Source organism: Python bivittatus, unplaced genomic scaffold (assembly GCF_059951505.1).
Source record: "Python bivittatus isolate LINGU-HERP-01145 unplaced genomic scaffold, Pbiv_v1 ctg000020_np1212, whole genome shotgun sequence".
Lineage (NCBI taxonomy): Eukaryota > Metazoa > Chordata > Lepidosauria > Squamata > Pythonidae > Python > Python bivittatus.
The window spans coordinates 26,834,825-26,861,947 of NW_028277030.1; the positions used below are offsets into that span (position 1 = coordinate 26,834,825).

General features: G+C 40.4%; 1 protein-coding gene across 1 annotated transcript; it reads right to left on the minus strand.

Annotated features, from left to right (window-relative positions):
- Positions 1–4,491: 4,491 nt before the first annotated feature.
- RRM2 (ribonucleotide reductase regulatory subunit M2) lies at positions 4,492–14,429 on the minus strand. Its single transcript, XM_007433678.4, has 10 exons — positions 14,186–14,429; positions 13,439–13,516; positions 12,425–12,583; positions 11,963–12,079; positions 8,663–8,796; positions 6,927–7,021; positions 6,701–6,834; positions 6,320–6,424; positions 6,072–6,185; positions 4,492–5,198 (listed from the first exon to the last, which is right to left on the minus strand). The coding sequence occupies exons 1-10, from the start codon at positions 14,279–14,281 to the stop codon at positions 5,046–5,048; spliced, it is 1,185 nt and encodes a 394-aa protein (XP_007433740.1). The 5' UTR covers positions 14,282–14,429; the 3' UTR covers positions 4,492–5,045.
- Positions 14,430–27,123: the final 12,694 nt, after the last annotated feature.

Sequence of the window (27,123 nt, forward strand, 5' to 3'; positions counted from 1 at the left end):
TTCCTTCTTATTAGAATGAACTTCACAAACTGATTGATTCACCGTTACAAGAATTAACTAGGAAGCCCTAATTGAGAGTGTAACAGGTTTCTGAAGAATATTGGACTTAGTTGATTCGTATGAAAGATTATCAGTTTGCTTTGTTTGGGTTTTCTGAAAATATGAAACATGTCTCTTATAAGCTGCTTATTGGTCATCGTGTCCAATAAATGTATATCTTTGGTGTTACAGTTCCTCAGGCTCTTTAGATGATTGCCTAACAGCCTGCACTGCCTTGGAGAGCTGAACTTTGCTGCCCCAGCCATGAGCACATTCATATGCTATTTCTGGAAGAATGGATAACAATGAGTTTGAGTCAGGTTTCGTTCTGTCTACGTGCAATAGGCAGAAATCAATGGAATTCTCAGTTCTGACCAATATAATAATAGGACAGAGCAACATAAGAAGTATATGGTAATGCCATATTTTCCAGATAGCAAGAGTTCCCCCCTCCCAAATAATTCACTGTAGATTGAGAGTGCTTACATTCTCTGATAAGAACAGAAATTCTTGAAAACAAGGTAAAGATGCAATAGTTGCAGACATTTCTGCTGCAAAATACAGGTGCCTTTTAAGATCAGCTGCTGTTTGGGAAGAATACTGTCTGGTAAATTGAACCCTTTCTTCTCTCTTACTTTTCCAATATAGTTGCAGTTAGCTCTTGCCCTTATCCCTCCATCCTCGTTTCTTTTGCTTTGTTTTTGCTGTTTGTTCTGTCTCTGCTAGGAGAGAAATATATGTGTATGTTTGTTTCTGTGGCTGAAAATGATTTGTGAGGGCGAGAAAGAGAATAGTTGGTATACACAGATGGGGATTAATTAATTCTGTAAACAAGATGTGTTATTTTACAGGCTATTAATTTGAGCAGGAATAGAGAATCCACAAGATTTGTTTCAGTTGAAGTTGGCAACTTTAGGTTGACAAAGTGATAAATCTGGCCATTACACATACATTTTGCCTGCTTCTTTGTCTACTGGGGCGGGAGGTATCTTAATTTCAGCATCACCTTTCTTTGGACTGTATCATTACTGCAATATGGATGGAATAAGAAGGCACTTTTCTGCCCTCAGTGTTTGCTCATTTAGTTACGTTGTTTGCTTTCCTCTTATTCTGCACATTTTAATTGTTTTTTATTGTATTTTATGTCTGAATGATCATTTGGAGATCTCATTTTGTATATCACTTTGATGAAACGTTCAAATATTTTAAATAATGAAGTGTTAGCTTTATATATTGGATGGAATGTCTGTGCATTCAAAAAGTTGTTCACAGTAACTTTCCTCTGAATATTCCCTTGGTCAGGATTAGATGCTGTGAGCATTCAGTTTGAGCCACATGACTGGATATCAAAGAAATAAATAAGATTCAGGGCCAGCCCTAGGTTTCCATACTACTGTGAGCCAGATTGTTTCTCAAGCAGGGTAACTCCCAAAATTCTCTGGCAAGCCTGGGCGCTGCTGAGAATGCTGGGACTTGAATTCACACACCCAGAAGTTGCTCCGATTAGGGAACGTTGATATAGATTCTTCTCACCCTGTGGAAGTCCACTATTAGTAGATGGATCCCCTGAATCAGCAGTCTGGAATCAACCAGCCTCCCGATCACCTCCCCAAACTACAACTCCCACCAGCCCCACTTGTCATCAATAGTAATCCAGCAACATCACTGTTCAACAAACTGGGTGAGAGGCAAAGGTGCTCTAGCCCAGATTCGGTGGCAGTGAAGGCAATACCAATAGAGCAGCAAAGGCAGCATAAAAATTAATCCCAGGCTATTGGCCTCAGCAAGCCTGAATGGAGAGATTGGCTGTAAAAGATTATTGTGTTATTTAGAAGGCATTTCCAGTAGGTGAGGTTTTTCCTTCTAGTGCAAATGGTGTCCTGGTCGGTTTATTCCCCTTTGCATTTGACATTCTATTATATCTAGAGGGCAACTGATTATTCCCAGGCTACATGAATCATGTAAAAGATGAAAGGCTCATAAGGCTTCATTTGTTCTCAGCCTCGTCTCTGCTACTCCAGAGGTGCTAGGGGTTTTAATAAAATTTGGCCTGCAGTGATCAGCTTCTCTGGATTCTAAATGCCTGTGAATAGCTGTTAATACATGGTTGTTCCTTCAGGCTGCTTAGAGTCCTTTAATTTCAAGTCTCTCTACATGCTATTCAATGACCAAAACGTGAAAGAGAATGAGAACCAACAATTTTAAATGGAATAATAGGACCAGTCACAACTCTTAATGAATCAACACCAGAAGATGCTGCAGTTTACGTTTTTTACTACAGCCATTTTCCATAGGCTTTAAGCTACCTCGGCAATGTGCTAGCAGTACCTCAGAACAAATCCTCTCAACCATATCAATATTATGAGGAAAGAATTAACAGGATTGGAATGCTGAGCTTCTACTGTGGGATAGATTTAAAACAGGTTTGGAAACTTACAGCTTTCCAGATCTGGTGTACCATAACTGTCATCAGTCATCTTGACAGATTGTAAGAAACATTAGCAACATCTCCAAGGCCACAGATCCCATGTCTAGGCATCCATCAGAGTTGTCCAGCACCATTTGGTCAACAACTTTCATCAGTTCTCGTCTGACTGAAATGCCTAACAAGGCCTAAGCCTGGGCTCCACAAAGAAAAGTGGGTTAAACCAAGGCAACCGTTCTGCAATGCAGCATTCTTCTTCTCAGCTTCTGGCACACTGAGAATCTTCTGCTTCTGCGTATATCATTTGACCCGTGAAACTGGGTGAATGGTTATCATTCTGCCTGAAAGTTTTGTTGGTCAGCAATTTCTTCTAAGGAACATGCATCATACAGACAAGCTTAGAAATCCAAGTTGTAGAGATACCTAGCAAAAATATACACTTCCATTACATGAAACATTACTTTGCCTCTTTTCATTTCTAAACAAACCGAAGACAATTCTGAAAAGATATATGCAACAAGTCTACCAGCTAGCATTTGCCTGTTATCTGCCTAGCCTGGTAAGGGTCGATAGATCAAAGTGGATTTGCAATCAGATACGTACTACCATTTGATAAATGACACCATTTCCAAAGGACAGGTGATGCTAACCTAAATTCAGACATTTAAGAGTAGATATGAACTACAGCTGGCAATAGCTAGTCACATTAACCAGCCCACATTCAATGGTGTTGTACAATTTGGGGGTCTTCCTGGACTCACAGCTCCTGCTTGATGAGTGGGTGGCAGCTGTGGCCAGGAAGGCCTTTGCACAGCTTCATTTGATGTGCCAGTTGTACCCTTTTCTAGATCAGAGGGGCCCTTCAGACAGTCACTCACACCCTGGTCACCTCATGGCTTGACTACTGCAATGCACTCTACCAGGGGCTGCCCTTGAAGACTACCCAGAAGCTTCAATTGGTCTAAAATGTAGTGGTGTGGGCAATGATAGGCATGCCTTGGTATGCCCATATTAACCTGTTTTGCCAGCTGCATTGGTTGCCAGTTTGCTTCCAGATGCTGGCTGCTACTTATAAAACCCTACATTACTTGTATCATACTATGGGAGAATACTATCTCCCATAGTATCTGCCCCCGATCCAATCTGGCAGGGTTGGTGCATCCAGGTTCCTTCAATTAAACAAGGCCATCTATCAGAACCCAGAATCGCACCTGCTGTTAGCAGTACCTGCCCTCTAGAATGAGTGCCCCTCCCAAGATTTGAACAACCCCCACCCTGCTGGCATTTCGAAGGGCCCTGAAGACCTGGCTTTTCACCCAGGCTTTTGGCAAACATGATTAAAGCCCCCTTTTCTTTTTCTGTGTTCCTGTCTGATTTGTTACCTCTATCTTTATTCCTTTTTCTTTTATATTTTGTTTTAAATGTTTTTGTCAATTTGTAAACCACCCAATGTTGCAGGGAGTCAGGCAGCATATACATTCAATAAATTATTAAGTTCTGCATAAAGAAAAAAATGTACAGTGACAATAAGTTATTAGGTAATCTGGTAGCTACTCCAAATGTTCTAATTTCTTCAAGGCAGAAAGAAAATTAGGAACTGCGCTCCCAAATCAGTTTTCTTCCAGAAGCTGAAAAATACATCATTCTCAGCCAGCACATGTATGATGCTGGAGATATTAAGCACATATACAGACTGTATCACCTAAAATATTTCACAATCTATGGCAAACTAGCAGACTTTTGTCTACCTGCTCCTGACACAGCAATATGTATGATCAAGGTAAACAGAAAAAGCAGTTGGGGCCACCAGGTAGAGGCCCAGTTCCATTATCATATATGTTCTATGCTATGCATGCATGCATGCATGCAACTCAACCTATTCAAACATGCCTTTGGATTGTATCCTAATATGGTTTGGATACGAGCTAAGAAGGGAAAGAAGCTTTTAAAGATAAAAGCAAGCAAATAAAATTGTTTGGGATGGGGAGTTTTTGCTTAGAAAGCAACTCAGTAATATTTTGATCCAGCAGCTTGAAAAATGAAATTTAATGAAGTTTTACTTCTATACAAAGTACTCCACCAAAGTAATACATGTATCAAGAAAGTTTCCATTTCACTACATCAATTTAATTTACATGCAAGTAAAATTAAGATGGAATGCAGACTAAAAGAGTTTATTCTAAACTCACATTACCAGCCTTTTTGAGAAACAATAGGCCAGACCTTTAAAGTGCTATGTTTATGTACAAACTATTAAAATAGTAAATATTTAAAACTTGTAAGCGGCATTATGGCTACATGTTTATCAGCATTTCTGCAATTTATATAAGGATAAGGAAGTCTGCAAATCTTGTTTTGTTGTAAGTTAACAGAACACACCACTTTACAATCGTTAGTATTTCTGACAATGCAAATAGCTTGTTATAAATTGTACTTTATAAGTTTTGGCATTTTTCTGTTTAATTTACAGAAGTTTTCCTTAAGTACCACCACCCATTATGAACATAAGAGGATTTTGAATATTATGGGCCAAAACCACTAGCCAGTCTCTTCAAACCAGCTGAAAAAAGTCTCATTTCTTTTAGAAATCTGCATCCAAAGTGAATGAGTTATCTGCAGGGCTTGACATCACACCCATCCTTTGATATTCTCCTACACGCTTTTCAAAGAAGTTAGTTTTGCCTTCCAGAGAGATATTCTCCATGAAATCAAATGGATTCTCAGCCTTGAATATCTGAAAGAAATAAATTGGAAACTCAAGTCATGTGGTTGTTAGAGCTAGATCACACCATATAAGCAACTTTTGTTAGAAGTATTTCAAGTAATCTCAATTACCTGTTATCACCTATTCCACAGCATCCCAATTTTTGTTTAGAGTTTTACCTTGGCAGTATCTTCCACAGCTGTTACCTTCTGCATATAATTCTCCCTGCCAAAATTCTCTCAAAGGTAAATAAAATTTGAATTTTTTCAAATACATGGGTCCACTGTGGTGTTCCCCAATGGATCTCACCTTTGTTTGTTTCTATTTTACTATTAATATACTGTAAACCTAGGTTCATGATTTATCCCTTAATTACTCTGGAAAGAGAACAGAATGTGGGGTTCTACTTTTAGCATGCAGCTGGAGACAAGAGCTAGCAAAAAAGTACACCGTGCCACTACAAAGCACCTGCATTTCAGGGTTTTAAGCACATGCTAGCATGGAGGCAGAGAAAGCAGGTAGAAGCTGGTAGACATAGCAAGGGTTCCTGTGCCAGATTCAAAACACCTTTGCTCACTTTGGATCTGAATGCTGCACATGAAGGTTGGAAAGGTATGATAAGCCCAGTAATATCTTTAAAAGCAGTGGATTGTCTTGAAATAGTTATTTAAAAGAAAATGACTTAACAGTGGAAAGTTGCAATAACATTATCATGCATTTACACATAGAGTTCATTTGAGCTTACTACAAATTGAAATAAATAAGGGATACCATTGCAACAGTGCCCTACTTAATCGTGAATTGGCACTAATGAGCCAAAAGGAAATTGCTTAATGGCAAAAGGCAGGCTTACATATAAACAGATTGCATGGTAGTTCTTAAGAAACACAGCACAAGACTTACCTTGTTAAAACCTAATTCCAGGATCAGTCTGTCTGCTACGAATTCAATATACTGCTTCATTAAAATGCAGTTCATGCCGATTAGGTTTACAGGCAATGCTTCCGTCAAAAATTCCTGCATTTAAGTGAACAAAGTACCTTAACATGTGAATATTGAGCTGTCTAGACAATTATGCCTTGCTAAGTTTTAAGCTTCTCATACTTTGATGTGAGAATATTTTACCATTACCAGAAAGAACTGCCAATTACCTGCTCTATTGTGACAGCATTTATGATGATCTCTCTCACTTTTTCCTCAGTTGGCTTGTGCACCAAGTGTTTGAACATTAGACAAGCAAAATCACAATGCAAGCCCTGGAAACAGTAATTGGAAAATGTTTCAAAGAACAATTGGAAGAAGCTGTACTTCTGCTATCCAAAAGCAAAGTAGCACACTAGTCGAAATAGACTTCTGCACAAATTCCACATAATCAATTAGAGCACTGTTCTTCACTACCATTACCACCAATAAAGCAAACATAAACAACTACCATTCTTATTCAACTTTGACACTATAGCAACTTTCAATTAACTAGAATTAACTCTGATGGAATAAACCACTCTTAGTAACCTTGAAAAAGCAAGCCTTACCTCATCTCTACTAATCAGCTCATTAGAAAAAGTAAGGCCAGGCATTAGCCCTCGTTTCTTCAGCCAAAATATTGATGCAAAAGAGCCAGAAAAGAAGATTCCTTCAACTGCAGCAAATGCTACTACTCGTTCACCTGTTGAGAAAAAAAATCACTGTGGATGTAAAGACTGGGTCAAATGCCATAAAGGAAAAACACCTGGAAAGTCAATCTAGTACAATACATACCATAAGTTGCTTGTTTGTCCCCAATCCATCGCATGGCCCAATCAGCTTTCTTTTTAACACACGGCAGGGTTTCAATAGCATTGAACAGAAATTCCCTAAAAGAACAAGGTACTGCAGGTTAATATATTTCTAAGTTATCATGCTTGTAATCCCTGTTAAATAATAATTTGGAGTTGGCTAAGATGATATTTCTAGAGCAGTCCTACCTGAATGCATCACTCTCTAAAAACCCTGCCTGGTGCATGTTAGAAGAAAAAAAAAAATTGGCCTGATTCTTTTCCTTGGCTTTGCAACCCTTTTTAAAGTAAATTCCCTGCAACTAGTCTTATTAAGCATTCTAAAAGGGGTAGAGTTGACCCTGATTTGCATGATATTTTGAGAGCTGCAGCCTCTCCCCACTTGCAGCTCTGACATGGCTGTTCTTCTGAAGAGCCAGCTGCAGGAATTTCAAGGTTGACTGGGGAGGGGACTCCAAAAGCCAGATTTCTCTTCTTAGGGCAGATTTCTGTTTCCACTCTTGGAAGAGAATACGTACATTCTAGGACTGCTCAGGGTTATAACAAGGATTAGCATACAGAGGTTTAGGAAAACACCCTAAAGACTACAGAAATCCATTTAAACTGTTTTTTAGCTTACGTATAGGGTCTTTCAGATGGTGGTATAGTCACATCAAATTGAAGAACAACAAAAAATGACATTCCCCCTACCATCTCACTGATTGAATAAACTTGGATATGTGACAGCACCTATCACTGTGACAGTGCCATTGATTTATCCTTGAATGGAGAAATGCAATTTCAAGCCAGCACCTTCAGATACAGTAACTGACTTGTGCTTCAAGGGATGATCTATGTTGTCACTAATGCTTCATTCTACCTCTCAACTCCGAATGTAGGAACATACTGGTTATGGTTGAAAAAAGTGCCCAAATGGAGAATGGCAAGTATGCCAGCACTACAGGTCACAGGGGCTCAAAAGACAAGTGACGCTTAGTGTTATGACAACTGGGAAATTGAGGATAACTCATGCGTTTTAACAGCTTATCACCCCATTGTCTGAAATGTTTTGCTAAGCAATAGGCAAATGTCCACTCATATGCCCAAAACTATGTAGAAGAGAGAAGGAAAAAGCTACCAATTTCTTTTCTGTGCTCCAGGTTTAAAGAACAACATGACCACATTCAGAGCATGTGGATGTCCAAACAGATTTGTAAATATTCAAAACAATTAATCTTGGAGGAAATTTAAACTGAGTTGAAAAGAACTGAGCAATAGTTGTCCAGAAGACCTCAGTATAACATGCTTACATTTGGATTGTGCAGCAACCCAGATATAAAAGGGAAAATGTGAACTGGAGCTTGTAAGGACACTTATATCACATCTATCAACTTCTTAAAGAAACTGCCTCTTTTCTCTGACTCTTGTGGCACCAAAAAATAAGAGATTTCATTTGAGCTGACAACAGGTGAGATGTACACTTCCATGTAGACTCCAAAATACTTTCCCCCTTCAAATCTATGCATAGCTCTGTTATGCACTGTAGGATTTGATAGTTGTTTCTGCATGCTTTACAAAAGAGACAAATATCCTTTTCCATTTTGTTATACAAGAAAACATTTGCAGAATTTCTACAAAATTGAGGAACAGTTTATGATTTTCAAATTTGAAGTATTTGTGCACATTCAATAAATATTGCAGTACAGTATACTCAAATATGTATTTGGAAACAGTACTAACCTTTCTTTAGGATCTTTTATATAAGTATCAATAAGTAAACTATACATTTCTGAATGAATGTTTTCCATGGCAATCTGGAAGCCATAGAAACAGCGGGCTTCTGTGACTTGTACTTCTTGGCTGAATCGCTCCACCTAGAGGATAGATCATATTTATGTTACAATACATATATCTCATTTGATTAGGTTACAGATGTTAAGATTCATTTATTTGTGACTAGTTTCCAGCATATGTAGATAGACACACACAAATGAACTTTATTTACCAAAAATATGCCAAATTCTTGGTAAAGCATACTCAAATTCAGAGTGTTACTTTCAGCAACCATTATTTACAGAAAGTATTGGTCTACAGTTGTGAAATATGGTTTCCCAAAGACCGCATATAAACAAATACATACATGCTTGTTTCAATTTCAAGGAGAAATTGAGCTGACTGTTTTATGCCTATTCAAAATCTAGCAAGAGTATCAAGACTATTTTTTTTTGAAGAATCAAACAAAATACTCAAATGGCTTACTTGCTTAATAGGCCAAGATATGAATAAACCACACTATTGTTTCATCTCTTTCATTTAAATTTCAATTACCTACATTTTACTCAGTCAAATTTCTAGATGCTAAATTCAAATTTGCATCCCGAAGATAGTCACTACATTCCGTTCTGGACAGGAAGGGGGGAAAAAAAAGATTTGCTTGAATCAAGCTGATTTATGTACTTTGCTTGGCATTTTGAAGGCAATTTGAAAAACATTCTGGAAGAAAGCAATGACAACTTCCCAGTCTAGCCTACACAACATATGCCAAATATTTCTTGATAAAATCTATTCTGTTAAAATTAGGTAAATATACAAAAGCAATATTTTGTTTCAAACTCAGAATAAACCACCCCATGCTGGAAATTCCACAAATTGTTTTTGTTGCTCCAGGTTTTAGATGGAAAAAGTAGTCATCTCTTCCCTTCCCACTGCTATCGTCCCAGCACAGCATATCCCATCAGCCTGCTTCCCAGATTTTACCAGCTGTGGCACACCCTCTAATAGAGGGAAGGAAGGCACAAAGATTAGGAATGACCAGGATATAGGTGGGCTGGTGGGATATGCCACTGAGATCTGCTAAGAAGGCCACAAACATCAGCCTTGCCCTTTCCTCTCTGCCCAAAGCCACTAGCAGTGATATTCTTGGCTTCCTTCCCCACTCCCAGCCACTTCTGCCTGGAACAATACCATTTCAGCCCAGGCATGCACCAGAACAGCTCCACTTTGTTTCAAGCAGAGCACCCAAAAGTACTACTTCCATACATAGATTAATAGCTTTAAATTTACTACTACTTTTGTTACTCTAAAAGAAAAGGTCACCCTCTTTAGTTTACCAAACTACCTTTTCCCACTTTTCTGTACATGCAGCCTCTGAACAGTTCACATTCATCAACTTAAGTTTAATTTTCTACAATTCACTCCAAGCTGAATATACAACCAGCCCTCCAGAAAAGCATTGCATCTGAAGATATTGTATGTGGCATTATGCCTATGATAGCTTATTTACAGATATTACCCACTTTGTTTTATAATCTAATGACCAACGTATACCCATCCTAAACTACAGATGGTCCTCACTTAACAACCACTCATTCAGCGACCATTCAAACTTGTGATGGCGCTGAACGAGTGGCACTTACAACTGATTCTCAGAGTTCCAGCCATTGCAGCATCCCATGGTTGCCATTTGCATTCTTCTAGCTGGTTTCCAACAAGCAAAATCAGTGGGGAAGCCAGGAGGCCACAAATGGTAACCATGTGACATCCTCACTTAATGACCTACAGAGATTCTCTTAATGACAGCAACCTGCAATGCCAGAATTGCTGTAGCTGAGCAGCACGGTTGTGTGGCATCATGCTTTGTGATAGCAATTCTGGTCCCTGGACCGGTTGTGACTTCAAACGGTCACTGAACATAGGTCGAGGACTATCTGTACAGTAATTTAAACTCAGCAAGCATGTGGAACCTGCCAAAAACCATTGCAAAGGGAGTCCTAACTGCCAGAGCCTGGTGACTAGAGAAAAAGCTAATAAGTCTAGATCCAAGTTACTGGAGACAAGGACAGATGTCTACCAATCATTCCAGCAGTCAGAGTTCTATCTTTTCAGCCAGACTTCCATGGATAGTTGTCTCCTGATGCTTTGAATACTTGTGGGAATGTTTCACTCATTCCCTACAGTTCTAGTTCTTTTAACTAAATACCAATAGAGGTGAATATGTGTAGTTCAGGGTTGAACTGTGGAGTCCTTGAGGTTCTCTGAGCTTGGTTCTTTTCTTGCAAACGTTTCATTACCCGGCTAGGAAACATCTTCAGTGCTAAGGGGTTCTCTGAGCTTGGTTCTTTTCTTACAAGCATTTCATTACCCAGCTAGGTAACATCTTCTGTGCTAGAATGGGATGGGGTTTGCTCTCTGATTATATACTGTGGCATGCCCTGCCAGTGTTGGTGGGGGTTTTGTTTTGTTCCTTTGGTAGTTCCTTGATTAGGGTATTGTTCACTGCTTGATTGTGTGCCTGGTGGTAACCTCTGCTTATCTGGGTGATGATGGCTGGTGAGGAGATATTCTGGTCTTTTGTTTTCCTTTCTATTGCCTCTTTTGAATAGTGTGTAGATGTTGTTTATCTCTATGTGCCTGTTGATGGCTGCCTTGTCTGAATACCAAGCTTCCAAGAATTCCCTTGCATTTTTGGATTTAGCTTGGTCTTTTAACTAAATGTTTGAAGTTATGAAGCATTTGTGATGCTAGAAAAACGATAAGATATTGGCAATGTTGGTTTGTAATAGCAGCACAGAAGCAGCAAGCAAAAGAAACTGGCAGAATCAGTGAAGGAAATGTGCAAAGTAGATTAAACACAGAATGAGGACGCAGAATATTAAAGCAGAAATAATTAACATTTAAAAGACCAAGCTAAATCCAAAAATTCCTTAAATGAGGAATGTTTCTTCTTTAGTTTAGCATTTATTGTTAATCACCTAGTAAAAGGTAAAGAAAAGTCTTATGAGGAAGTGGCTGCCATAACTTGTTTTCTGGTCTAGAAAGAACAATGAAAAAAAAAGACTGGCAGAAAATTACTGCTTCTCTTGATAAATCTGAATTATTATTCTAAAGGTACACAGGATGGCTCAAGACACTTTGCTCATGTCCATGTTCTGGATGCTATAGATTATTGGCAAGTAAGAAATATAAAGAAATCTACATGTGGAAAATTAGGTTACAACAAATTATTTTGGTGTATAAAATACAAAATTTGAACATGCTTACCAAATTTTCATTGACAATACCATCACTTGCAGCAAAGAATGCTAAGACATGTGAAATGAAATACTTCTCTTCAGGTTTTAAGGACTCCCAGTGCTGAAGATCTTTAGAAAGATCCACCTAAATACACCAAACAGCCAGTGAGAATACAGTAATAATGCAAGCAATTATTCAAAAAACACTTTTTTTTTCCTTTCAAAAAGTGGAATAATCTAAGTAGCACTCTTCCTTCCTTTTTATCTCTTCAGTAACAAATCCAAGATTAGGCAAAAAGATCGTGACTAGTTCAAAGGCACTCTTAGTGAGCTTCCATGACTGAGCACAGGACTAAACCTTTCTCTCCTAGTCCTCATCCAACCACCTGACCACACTGGCTCTCTTGAGTTACCATACTCCTGTCTTGTTAGCACCGTTCCTGTCTCCATCCCAGAGCCTCAAAGGAATGAGAGAATAAAAGGCCTTCACCTCTTCAGCTGTCCAAAATGAGGCCTCTGCTTTCTTGTACATTTGCCAGATGTCATGGTATTGAATAGGGAAGATGACAAAACGGTGGGGATTCTCCCTTAACAGAGGCTCATCTTGCACACTTCTTGGTGGAAGCAGCTTTGCTCCTTTAGGCGCCTCCTAAAAAGTACAAGTGCAAGATATTACCATGTTATAAGCATGTTTGAGAAAAATATATAAGTGAGTTTTACATAAAGTTATAAAATGAGACAAGTTCAGTAACAAAATCACTCCAAATCTGATTTTTTTTTTTTAAGGGAGAAAAGAGGGAATGACAAGAAAGCCCACCTTCTTAGGTTCTACTTTAAATCTCTATATCCTAAAAAAAAATAGCAGGCAGATGGATTTTGTATATAGACATGAATTAAATGATCAACTGAGCATGAAGCTAGAATGCAAAAGGATCAAAGCACAAGAACAGTGAAGAACAGAGAACAGTATAAACTAAAAAGACAGAAATAGAAGAACAGGTGAGAATCCCAAGACAGAATTCCTTTAAAAAAATTTAAAAAATGATTGCATTCATGTTGATCACTAAATGGTAAGATCAGAAACTAGAACAGGATGGCAGAGGACGACCCAAAACAGAAACCGTGATGGCAATGAAATGAACCTTCTTTAAAGTATTGTTTGCTCAGTTGACTATGTTTGCTATGTTGCTTAACATAGGAAAATAAACTTAACCCCCTTAAAGAAAAGAACTGCTAGGGCATTTTAAAAGGCCGACGATTCACTCCGCTGTTCCCCCTTAACAGGAAAACGTCAGTGTTTGCATAATTGGGCATTTGGCGCCAAAGCTGCAGAGAAGACAACTGAGCCACGCGCTCGGCACTAATTCCTATGCGGCGGGAAAGCGATCTTCCCACACAAAGGAGTACCTTCCATCCATATACCGCACCCTCAGCCCCTATCTGGAGCCACTCAAGATACCCCCAGACCCCTGCCACGAATCGCTCGCCTCTCATCGCGACTCACCGCTTCGGTGCCGGGCTCCTGAAATATTTTCCGCGCCGTCTTGGTCGCCAGGACCCGGGTAGCGTTGAGCGACGGGGGCTACAGGGGCGAGGAGAAACAGGAAATGCGGTCAGCACACATTTGGGAAGGCGCGAAGCCTGAAGGCCGGAGCGCCTCCCAAGAACGCGCCTTTCCGTGGGAGCCCTCCTGCACAGACCCCTGGGGTTCCCCAAGGCCGAGAAAGCCCCGTCTTCGGCGTGCTAGCTCAGGGCTCGTTAGGGGTAACTCGGCGCCCTCCGCATTTCCGAGACTTTAGCTCCCATCGCCCCAGTAAACAGCGCCAATGGCAAAGGGCGGCGGGAGTTGTGGTTCAACACATTTAGAAGGCGTCGCATGCTGGATTTTTGAATCCCTGGTGAATATTTACACTGAGAAAGCACTCCAGGCTTCCTACAAACAGGAAGCGAATCGAACAAAATGCCGTGGCTGTGTAACTGAGGGCAACTTCGGGAAGCCACACTGATTACTCAAATTAAGGGTTCAGCAAAGCCTCCCCCCCCCGCCCTGTTCCTCAGGATGTGTTGGAAGTATGACCTGCGTCATCCCCAGCTAGATCTGGTTCGGTAAGGTTTCTCAAGAAAAAGAGAGGATTGTTTTCCCCACCTCTCGACTCTCTTTCTTTCCACCTTCACGAAGGGCTACTCCTCTTCCCTGGCCTGCAAGTCCACCCTACAGGGGATTAATAATTCCGGCCCTCTTTAGGCTCACCGTGTTCTCCTTGTCCTTCAAGGGCACCTTCTTCTGAGGCGAGAACCGGGACTGTTGCTCATTACGAACGGAGAGTGGGTTGCGAGTAGAGAGCATCGTTCGCGCTACGAGAGAGAGAGGCAGCAATGACCAACCGGAGAAACGCAAGAAGGAGCCCGGTTGCCGCTTTATATGAGTTTCGAACTTGGCGCCAGAACACCGGAGCACCCAATCACGAAACAAAGGGAAGCCCTCTTTGCGGCTTGCCATTGGCTGAGCGGAGTGCCCCGCTGTGCCCCAAACGCGGGAAACTGAAGCAAAGGCCCTCCCCTTCTGCACGTCTATTGGCCTAGCGCGCAAGCAACACAAGATTGCTGAATGCGGGAACGAGTGACAATAACGTCTCTTCCGAATTCCGTGATTCTGGCTGGGGAATTCTGGGAGTTGAAGTCCACACGTCTGAAAGCGGCCAAGATTGAGAAACACTGCCGTATACTGAAGCTCAGATGAAAGCAGAAAGGACAACTGGCCTTTTTCTGAGTCAAGCCTCCCTAGGCCAGTTCAAGCTGGTTACTCATTTGTACATCAAAGGCAAACTTAAGAAATACTCCAGCTTTCTAACAGAAACTAAGAAACTTGGAAATACTTGTCAAAGGAAAATGGAATGTTTATGGGTGATACTCCTAGCTGGACTGTTAAAAAGAAAGGAGAGATACAAGCTTACTGTGATTATTTTTGCATAACTGTGCAGATTTTACTGTTCTTTATTGATGAGGGGTTATTATTATTTTTTCTTTTTTTGGCTAGGATTAAAATTTAGATCAAATTCTAAAATCACGAAAGAATTCTGCAGATAAAATAATATTTATCTCAAGGACAAGTCTATTCATGTAACCTTTTCATTTGACCTTTTAAATGCTCAGATCGATCACCTAGCATCTTACATTTTTCAAACACAGTGCCACAAAAGTGGTAACATATGTTGACTCTTTAATGCCTTGTGGATATGAAAACTAGGTCTGAGTTGTATTCTTTCAAATAAGTACCCCCATTATGATACATTCAGTGAACAGGATCTGTACTACATATTTCTAAAACCTGGGCAGAAAGATGTTTTTAAAACAAATATACATTAGCCCATATAATTGTTCAGCCCCCAAAACCCTATTACCATTGTCCTTAGAGCTACATTAGGTTCTGTTCCATGTTGGAAATTCAAGTACTGTGAATATCCTAATCAATAAAACCCTATTTTAATCAATAACAGAGAGGGAAGGCATGAAGAGGGATGGCTGATTTACTCACAGGTTGTTTCTAGTTGAACCTTAGGGAGCATCCAGATTTTATTTAGTTATCAGCCAAAGTGTTATCTTTGTCCATTTTTTTCTCTTAACTTGTATCATCCTTTTAACCAAAAAGCCCTAGAACAAAGTACAGTTCTCCAAAGCTGTAGATGTCCCTTCCATAAGCTGAGCCAGAGGATGGCTTCAAATTCAACACTGGCAGTGATGACCCAACCAATTCACCATGCTTCTCCTTTCAATTAATCCTTTGCTTACTTCCCAGAGTGCTTGTTAGCCATGCTAATTGCAATAACAGTACAGTGGAACCTCGGGTTACGAACGCTTCTGTTAACGAACTTTTCGGGTTACGACCAGCTCCGGCCGCAAAATTTTGCTTCGGTTTGCGAACTCTGCCTTGGGGTACGAACAGGATACGCGGCCATTTTCCCTCCCGTGACATGGTCTGCGGCCATTTTTCCGCCCGACACGTGGTCCGCAGCCATTTTCTGCCCGACACGTGGTCCGCAGCCATTTTTCCACCCCTGACATGTGGTCCGCAGCCATTTTTCCGCCCGACATGTGGTCCGCGGCCATTTTTCCGCCTGACACGTGGTCCGCGGCCATTTTCTGCCTGACACGTGGTCCGCGGCCATTTTCCGCCCTGACATGTGGTCTGCGGCCATTTTTCCACCCCTGACATGTGGTCCGCGGCCATTTTTCCGCCCAACACGTGGTCCGCGGCCATTTTCCGCCCCTGACACGTGGTCTGCGGCCATTTTTCCGCCCGACACGTGGTCCGCGGCCATTTTCCGCCCGACACATGGTCGTAGGGAGGGCGACTCTCCCTCCAAGCAATAGCCGCCTCCCTGTCCTCCACGCCAGAACGGATTAACGGTAATTACATTGAACCTTATGGGGAAATTTGCTTCGGGTTGCGTCCAATTCGGGGTGCGACCAGAGTCACGGAACGAATTAAGTTCGTAAACCAAGGTTCCACTGTAGTTAAACATGCCTTCCTAATGAAGAGCAGAATTGAGATTCATGTTCAACTAGTATGCTATGACATATACAGGTAGTCCTCACTTACCGACTGCCTTGGTCAGCGATGTTTGAAGTTATGATGGCATTGAAAAAGTAGGTTTACAAGTGGTCCTTGAATTTGCAGCCTTCACAGCGTCCCCAGTCACATGATTGTAATTCAGGGACTTTGCAACTAGCGCACATTTACAAGAGTTGCAGTGTCCTGTGGTCATGTGATCACCATTTGCACTCTTCACAGCTGGCTTTCCACAAGCAGAGTCAATGGGGAAGCCAGCAGGAAGTCGCAAGTTGCGGTCATGTGATGTCACACTTAACGACCCATGGTGATTTTCTTAATGACCGCAGTGGAACTGATATAAGTCCAATGCAGTCACGTGATGTTTCACTTAATGACCACATTGCTTAGTGACAGAGTTGCCGGTCCCAACTGCAGTTGGTAAGTGAGGACTACCTGTAATGACTTTTTGTGGAAACACTATATTTTAGTCTCCCAGTAAATACACTGCATCATCAGTTATGAGGTTTGTTTAGATCAATCTGTTAAAGAGTAAACTCGTTTTTCAAGTGGGTTACACTTTGGATTATTGAAGGAGATGAGGAATATTAGACAAGATCACTGAAGACATATCTAACACACTTACAATAAAAAAATTCCAACATGCTCTTCAGCTTCTAAAAAATGGTCTGGACCATGAACCTAATTGTTACAAATAACACATTTGGAAGGGCAGAAAAGTTTTCCTAGTCACTTCCTTAAAAAAAAATAATGTGGGCACTACATAATAATTTTCACATATCATCATTCATCTTGGAGGCCTGTTGTTGCACAGGAGTATGAATAACTTAAATAAATATTGTCACTGTATCATGGTACTTCAGTGCCCCAGTACCCTGTTTGGTATCAAGAATGCCATGACAGATTAAAGTAGTCCAGAAATCAGTGTATAGGTTGCATAACATGATAGGGAACCAACTGTGTCAATTCATGCATACAGGCTGAGGAAGACAAGAATACAGGTTTCACTAGCACAGTCAATTTCTGATTTTGCCTCCTGCGTGTCTGGGTAGATATGGAGATGGCCTGGAACACATATCAGGAACCAGAGACTACACTGTGTTTATAATCTTATGGGAAAGAATGGGCTATTAGCATCAATAATCATGAGACAATACAATGTATGGCAGAAATATTCTTGATTTAGTGGCTGCTCTTCAGCTTTAAATGCACGCCAAATATCCCAGCCAATGATATTAAAATCAGTATCTTTCAGAAACCTCAAATCAGTCCTATTCTTGGCAATAAGGTAAGCCACTGATGCTTCCAAAAGAATGGCACTGAAAGTCAAGATCATGATTCTGATGAAGGATTCGTGAATCACAAGAAAAGTCAATTCTGTTCTTTAATGGATTGGTTGGTCTGGAGCAGTGAGACCTAAAATGACAGAAACTGCAGAGAAGAAAAAGCAATTTTTAATACACTTCTTTGATGGAAAAAATAATGTTCTACAAATTATGGTTGCATTGGAGAGTTCGTCTTTAGCTGATGCATGGTGCTTCTCTTATTATACATCACACAGATATTTGTTTAATTAAACTGTGTGTGACTTCCTACTCTATTAGGATATACATAAATAGAAAGGCAGGCACTCAATTCAATAAATAAAAATAGACAGCTGGGGACATCTGCATCACCACAGCTTCCATTCCTCAAACAAAGTTAGTCAAAGATTGTCTTCAGATTGGCCAACCTTGAAATGCTGAGAACAAGGAGCAAAATGCAAAGCTGCCACAAATTCTGCAGTAAAAAAAATGAAAATACTTCATACAAAACAGAAATAAAATAAACTGTTTGCAACCCACCCACACTTAAGAAATGTGGATTTGCCTGGCTTCATGCAGAAGAATTGCAAGGATTCGTAAGAGATGGAGCTGAGAAAACATCAAATCCCCTTTCTCCTTAAAAGATGTGAAGCCCAGAAGCCAGGTGAGCCACAGCATTAAAAAAAAAAAAAAAACACCCTTTAACTCAGTACAAAATGGCCACTGAAGTCAGACAGTGGAGACTAAAGGGGTGTGTCCACCAGAGCAAACACCAGCCAACTGGAACAGAGGTGTTTGTGTAAGAGGACATGAAACTTGGCAAGCGGATCAGGCTACCTTGCTTGCACCACCAGAGGAGTGGAAACAATACTGTACCTTTGATGCAGAGCAAGAAAACTCCAGTTCTCTTTCTAGCAGACAAAGGATGGACTGAGAATGTCATTATCTGTCCCTGCCTTCCTGAAATGGTAGGTAGTCCATCCTCATGCTGCAGTAAGAAGGAAGCATGAACCAGGCCTTAGCACAATTTCAAATACATACACTGTAATCAGAAATAAATTGGTTCGGCATGTAGATACAGCCAACAGTGTGGAATCAGAGGTCCCAAGCTTCCTTTAGAAAATAGTTAAGACTAATATCTTGAGCCTGATCTTTCAATGGTCACAATTGTAGTAGTTTGATGGGGTTGGGGAGGATTAATTTCTGTTCAGAAGCATAATTCTTAATCTGAGATAGGACTACAAGAAGAAGAAACCAATAAAAAATAAAAAAATACATTTCATGGGTGTATTTTCCACCAACAAAGCTCCTATTTGGAACCTAGCCAATGAAAAACAAAAACTCACTTCTTACATTTTTGGAAATAATTTCAATAAAATATAATTTTTGTCTTTAGATTAGTGGGCACATATCTAAAGTCCATCAGTATACAGTGAACAGGCACAAATGCTTCTTTTCACTTTAATCCAGTTTGTATTTAAATAATGATAAAAGTAAATACCTTTCTCTGGGCAAAGACTAGAAAGAAGATTAATAAATAAACAGTTCAGAGAAGAATGGCAGTGTTCAAGTCACTCAGTAATAGAAAAGCTCTGTAAACAATTCCATTTTGTTAGACATGCCGTAGCATGCTATACTTGCTTTTGAAGTCCAAAATGGCAACTTGTAATTTATGCAAAGTATAACAGGTTTTAAATACCTTTAATTGTTGGCAGAGGGAAATATTTCTCCACATAACTGTGTAACTTTTACACATAAAGCAGCCCTGACCATTTTTGCTCCTGGTCATCCTATCACTAATGTACCTAGACCAGCATTTCTTAAAAATGTTTTCTCTCAGGACCCCTTCCCACTTTTAAAAATTATGGAGGACCCCCAAAAAGCTTTTGTTTGTATGGGTTATATTTATTGATATTTAATATATTAAAAATTAAAACTGATGCATTTGCTTCCACTATTGCTTCTCATGATTGTTTGATGGGATTTTAATATTATATTATTTTTCAACATAGGCTGGCAAATAATTTTGACTTCATGGATCCCTGAGAGGGTCTTGGGAGAACCCCAGGGGTCCTCAGACCACACTTTGAGAAACACTGATCTAGATACAGGTAGTCCTCATTTAGCAACCACAACTGGGACCAGCAATTTGGTTAAGTGAAGCAGTCACTAAGTGAAAAATCACATGACTGCAACTGTGCTTAGGATTTTACTTCATCTTTCCTTTGCTTTACATCATCAAAAGGGTACAACCCCAAACAGCCAGGTGAGCACAAACAGTGGGAAAGGGTTTTTTTAATTCTTCCAGAATGAGTCTTCAAGAATGCTCCTGTAACATCTACTAATGCCATGCTTCCTGGTGATAATTCATAAGGATACTGCTGCTAGACCACAATCTCTTGTGATTACCTGAAAAGCTACTGAGGAAAGCCAGTTTGGTGCCAGTTTGGTGTAATGGTTGAGGCCCCAGGCTAGAAACTGGGAGACTGGGAGTTCCAGTCTGGTCTTAGACGCAAAGCCAGCTGGGTGACCTTGGGCCAGTCACTTTCTCTCAGCCCTGGGAAGCAGGCAAGGGCAAACCACTTCTGAAAAACCTTGCCAAGAAAACTGCAGGGACTTGTCCAGGCAGTCTCCAGGAGTCAGCACTGACATGAAGGCACACACACACACAACGAGAAGTGCACCCCCCAAAAATCTCTCATCACTTTTTTCCATATAGCTGTACAGAGAATTTTCTAGCACCTGAAACAGTCTCACATAATAGTCCATAAACCAGTAGCATCAGAAGCTGCCATTTAGTTTAAACAAAAGGTTGCAGGATATTGAAATACCTCTGTTTGTTAACAAGGATTCAAGATGTGAATTGATTCAAATAACCACCTATATCTGCACCCCCCCTAGATGGTTGAGGAATATGGTCTCCAGAGGAATAATTGCTATTTATCTAGAAGGAGAGAAAACATGCCTTTCTATTTTGCATTTTATTTCCTTTTGTCTTCTTAATTAAAGTTGACCTGAGGAGCCTACTGATTTTGACTAATAGTCTGCAAGACAGTATGTGGACTCTGGTAAGAAAGGGATTAGTCATTAATTCCTGAATTTTGAGTCCCTGGACCCGTTCCAGAGAGAACGAGCAGCTGCCTCAGCTTGGCACTAATGGAAAAGATGGAGCAGATTTTGCTGCCTTTCTGTAGCAAAAAAGGCTGGGATGTTTTGCTGCTAATCTCTGGGTACTGTGCTATTCAGAGAGGAATGCATCACACAAAGGCAATTACCCTCCGAAGCCTAAGCAACCACTGTGAAACAGGAAGGCTTGTTCTGCCAGCCAAAAAATAAAATGCATTAAAACAATACAAGATCAACAAGAAGGGCAAGATTCATAGCCCCAAGAACACATTTGCACATGATTAATGGTGGGGAAATGCATGAATGGAAACATGTGTAGGAACAAAGATATTACATGCAAAACAATTTCCACTGGCATTGATTTGACTGATAGTTTTTGGAGATTTTAATCAGCATTGTAGTTCATTCTTTTCAAACTGCAAACTGAGCAATTAACCTCAGTTCTATAGGTATTACAAGGCAATTTTCTACTGTTGGAGTGAAAAAACAGTGGCTTTCCAGATGTGGCCAAACTACAATTATCAAAACATACACACCTGGTAGAAGACACGATGACATCAAAACAACATTGTGTCCATTATGACATCATAACACAAATTTCACAAATTATATACTTTTATCATTTTACACCATGACGTGACACAAGTACATACTCTGTATCAATTGCACAACATCATGATGCACACAATGTCACTAGCCCCCTTGCCACAGCATTGGCATATTATTATTACTATCATCATCATCATCATTATCATGATTGCTACAGCTACTGAAAGCTGTAGTTCAACATTTGGAGAGCTACCAATTCCCCAACCTGCTGTACAACATGTTATCTATTGATTTAGCATTTCCAAAAAAACATTTTATCAACATCAACATTATCATGTACAAAGAAAAGTAAAGTATTACACAGACAAAGGGTGTCCCATTCTTTCTAACCATTCTATGACACCATTCACTCTCTCTAATATTGGGTGTGGGACAAAGTTGCTCAATTTACATCAGTTTTAAGGAGAAACGTTTTACTGTTATTCTCCCTCATCCCAAGCCTTTGCACCAAGTTAGACATTTAGCTTGCGAGCTGCACACTGATTCAGCTATCTGTCTGGCACATCTAGCTACACATTGTACAAGAACATTTAGATTATAAAAATTCAACTACTGCCCTATTATCCTCACCACTCCCTTTAACAGTTATGGTGGTGAGTACCAGACCCCAAAGAGGGTCACTCCAATACCAGAATAAGGCAGATTCTGACTAAATGCAAAGGAAAACCTCTTAATAGTAAAAGCAATTCAAGAGGGGAACCGATGACCCAGACAGCATCTCAGAGATACCTTCCTTTGGATTCCTGCACTGAGCAGGGCAGTGGACCCAGTGGCTTGAATGACCTCTTCCAACTCTCAGATTCTAAGGTGGCTGGGCTATTTATGAGCTAAGGAGCCTCTCCCTGTGTGCTGAAAAGCCAGAGCTACAGTCTGAACTTTTGGAACTAGGGACATGTGAAGGTTTGGTGTTCTTAATTTGGGTAACACCTCACACATCTGGCAACTAAGGCCTAGCACAAAATAAGAGAGGCAATAATTAAGCAAACTCCTGAAGCAAATCCTGGTTTTAATTTGAATTTTAAATTCATGTCTCTTGAGATATAACACGATTAATTTTAGCTTCTCTTTAATGATAACAAAGTCAAATTCCTACTTCAGATATCAAAAAAAGCAAAAATGGTATTATTTCCTGTAGATATCTAAGAGCTTTCAGAGGGGATGGAACCACTCCTGCAGAGTTTGGAAGTAAACCTGGAAATGAATGGTATGTGCATCTTTCTTCCTTATCTTCCTCAACTATTAGATGGAGTTGGGGACAATTTATTAAAAAAAACCCTGCTAGTTAAAACAGTTAAAATTTTAAATCATTGCACTGAACTATTTCCAATAAATTGAAAACATTTTTAGAAATTCATTCACCAAAGTCAGAGGAAAATGTGAACGGAAAGCTGAGAGAGTAATTTTTTTACCCTTAATCCAGTATAAAACGTAGGCAATTCAAACTAGGTTTTGTCATTCCCTGTGAAAAAAAAATCTGCAGATAGAAGCGATAAAGTGGCCTAGAACAGCCTTCCCCAATTTGGGCACCCTCAGATGTGTGCAGTGCAACTTTGGGACAGCATGGCAATTATTAAGAATTCTGGAAGTTGAAATCCACATATCTGGAGATAGCCCAGATTGGAAAGCCCTGAGTTGAAGTCTCTTCTAGGATACTTAGGACTGACTGCAGCACGATGCCCAACTGTTTTTGAAAAACATGTTCATATGATGTTGCCTCTACTTCATCCCGAGCAGGCATCTTAAATTACTGTTTTCCCTCTTCTCCCAACACCAGTCTACAAACCTACAACATTTCACTGACAAAGTTGGTGATGAATGTTATCACTGACTGCTATCATCCACTTTGGGCTGCTGTGATTGCTTTGCACTACCCTCCATTGCCATTTTGTCTTGGGCTGCAGAGAGACTGGATGCTTGGTTTCTAAAGGAACTTTCCCACATAATGCCTGAGGAGTGCTTCAGAAAGCACCAGTCATGCATTACCCAGGCTTGTTATACACATAGGTGCAGCACTCTTTCAAAAGACCACCATACCTCTTTAACAACACAGGTTTAGCACATTGTGTGCACACGCTTGGAAGAACATTAATCCTGTGCCGGATTGGACATAAACTACAAAAATGAGTCAAGTTCTGCTAACTAGGTTTTATGACCAATGCATCTATTACACATTTTCTAACAAGGGATTTTGTCATTTTTACTTTTCTTGCATTGGGAAGACACCCCGTTCAGTCTAATCCTACAATCCATCATCTATTTTAGGATGCTGTCAGTCATAGACACTCAAGGCCAGTGATTATTGGGTGCTTTCTTCTACTACCCCCATTATGCCTGTGATCCATTACTTGGCCAAACTGAAAGGTGACTAAACCCTCCATTCCAGACATCTATCCACTACTGCCCAATTCTACCCCACCACACATTAAGAGTGATGGGTGATTGTTTTTCCCACCAGCAGGGTAATTGTTCAATTTGCATAGTATGGACAGAGCATGGTGAAACAGACTGGCTCCAGGTTGATAAAGCAGTAAGACAAGGCTGTATACTCTCTCCTTATTTATTCAACCTATTCAATCTGTTCAGCCTGAATATATATTAAGGGAAGCTGGATTGGAAGAAGATGAGCATGGTTATAAAACTGAAGGAAGAAACTTCAGTATCCTGCGCTATGCTGATACTACCCTGACAGCTAAAAATGCAAAGGATCTTCAAGCCCTAGTAATAAAAGTCAAAGAGCACAGTGAAAAAATGGAACTAAAATTAAACATAAAGATCAAAGTAATGACAACAGGTGGAACCACCAGCCTTAGAACTGGCAAGAGAGAGATCGAAATGGTGGACAGCTTCTGCCTTTTAGGATCAACTGTCAACAGTAAAGGAACAAGCAGTCAAGAAATATGCCACAGACTAGCACTTGGTACAGCAGCCATGAAGGCCTTGGAAAAGATATTCAAATGTAATGTGTCTATATCTACAAAGATCAGAATCATGTAAGCCATGGTATTCCCTGTGACATTTTATGGAAGCAAAGCTGGACTGTGAAGAAGCAATATAAGGAGAGTGTTGATGTTTTTGAATTCTGGTAGAAAAGTTTCCTGAGAATTCAGGTAGTCCTCACTTAACAACCCTAATTGAATTTCCATCACTAAGTGAAGTGGTTGTTAGGCAAAACATCACATGACTGCACCAAATAGTGATAGCACTTCTGGTACTCCTGGTTGCAGTCACTAGGCCAGGACTTCATGCTTCTCCTGCCCTGCCACACTCACCTCCACTTCAACTCCCCCCACCCATCTCCCCCCCTATTTCCGCCCTTTTTGCCGCCCTGCCACTCCCGCCACCCTGCACACTGCCGCCCCTCCCACTCTCATCTGACCTTCGCCATCTTCTTCCTCCTGCTGCTGACAAGGTGCACCTGCCCCCCCCCACAGAGCGGAGAGATTGGAGAGGAAAAGATTTCATGAGAGTAAGCTGCATAACACGCCTGCGGCTCCAGCTCCCAGCCTCAGGCTGCCGGCACAATTGCATTGCTTCTGATGTGTGGAAGAGCAAACAGCTTACTCTCTTGCAATTCCTTCCTCTCCAATCTCTCTGCTCTGCAAGGGGGAGAAGGAAAGAAAAAACCAAAGGTTAGGCACAGGATGACACATACTGACAAATAGCGATCACGTGGCTGAGGGACGCTGCGAAGGTCATAAATGGTTGTAAATTGGTCGTAAAGTTATTTTTTCAGCACCATCGTAACTTCAGTCTCTGAATAAGTGGTTGATAAATGAGGACTACCCGTGCTGAGAAAGGTGGGAGGAAAGAGAAGAGGATGGCCAACAGCAAGGTGGATAGACTCAGTAGCTATGAGTACACCATTGGAAGAGCTGAAGGACCAGACTAGGGACAGATCTTCATGGACAAAATCTATCTAGGTGCTTGCTAAGATTCGACAACTTGATATCACGTAATCAATCAATCAAAAAATCCCACGTTAAATTGTAAGGACAGCATTACTCAGTGGCGTGTTACTGAGGCAGAATGAGACTCAGCAATTGGTGCAGAGCAATTTATACTAGAATACTTTTCTGCTGACTCAATGACTAGAGGAAATCACATTAACAAAACTGTGAGGAAGAGCTCTTACAGCAGCATTGGCCTCTTCTAAAAAGAAATACATCTTTTTAGGACATCTTCAGGACTTCCAGTATTAGCTTTGTGACCCAGCAACATCTTTTATGTAAAAAACCATTGTGAATGGAAAAGGGGAGCAGACATATCCTAGCAATCAAACCATTCTTCCTTTGTCCATAAAAATGGATTTACTTCTTTAGAACAATTATCTAAAAATGAGCAGAGGAAGCAGACCCTTTTAAACATTTGTGTACAAAGGCAGTCCTTTTTATTGCGACCAAGCCTTTGCGTTCTAGTCTCCTTTCTCAGACTTCCTAAGCAAGAGAACCAGCAAAGAATGGAAATATACTCATTTGGGAAAAGAAAACACTTCTAATAGGACGTGTCCACATAAATAGGTGTGCAAGATCTATTTTTACCCAGTCAGATTGGTTATTAAAGCCAGAAAAAGAGTGTTATTCCACAGCTGGCAAAAGTCTGTCCAGGATCCCCTTGGTGCTTCTGTTTTCCAGCTCTTTCTGCAGCAATGATTTCTAATGCCAGTCTAGCCTTTTTTTTTTTTTTAAATGCTGCAATTCAACATGGCTGTTCTGGAAATTCTGAACTATATTAAAAGTGAACAACCCTAAAACAAATAGAAATCCTAGAAGCAAATTTTAGTCTTAGGAATCCAGAATAATTGTGTAATTATATATTCCTCAAAGATAACTCTCCCATTTCCAAAGCTATGGTTTTCTTTGCTTGTAATAACATTCTTCTCATGCTTAAAATACATTTTAATTTTTTGTTCTTTGCTCCACATCTAAGCCCTGCCATTAAAATAAAAAAGCAACATCAAGTGAAGGGGAAGGACTGACTCAAAGGCACATTTATACCAAAGAAAGCTCTACTGAATGTAATAGGTCTGTCCCAACTATGCTTGACCTGGGATCAGTAGAGTAATTTGAGATACACAAAATGACAATCCAGCATTGCGCAATTCGCTCTGACAAATATGGTTAACATAATGAATAAGTTGACTATCTTTTACAAATACTAACTAGCTGGATTCCCGAGCTGTTACTAAAAGAAAACATTTTGGAATGCTAAGTATACACTGAGTGTCCCTTTGCCAAATTGTGAGTTGGTTCTGCAACAATATTGGTTGCAGAAACCCGTTTAGTTACCCATTTTGTTATTGCTTTCTACTATATAGCTAAATTAATGCCAGGGATGATCTAAGTGCAGCGCTTCGGCATTTCCTTCTCTTTTTGAAATCTAGCTTCGTTCTGAGAGGTTACACCCATGCATATTTATTTGTTCAAAGCCAAATTCTTGGGATTAAAAAACGAGAGGGAATTAAAAAAAAATAAACCTAAATACTTTCCCTCTTTCTTTAGCACGTCGCGGTGGGGAGTGTGGAAAGCGGCAGGAGATCTTGGTTCTTCCATGGGGTGGGGGTGCGGGTGGGGGAACCGCTTC

Coding starts and splice junctions, on each gene's coding strand:
- RRM2 (XM_007433678.4), bottom strand. CDS start 14,281: ATGCTCTCTACTCGCAACCCACTCTCCGTTCGTAATGAGCAACAGTCC. Junction 7,022..8,662: donor ATAAAAGATCCTAAAGAAAG/GTTAGTACTGTT, acceptor TTGTTCTTTTAG/GGAATTTCTGTTCAATGCTA. Junction 6,186..6,319: donor ATGCTGTCACAATAGAGCAG/GTAATTGGCAGT, acceptor ACTTAAATGCAG/GAATTTTTGACGGAAGCATT.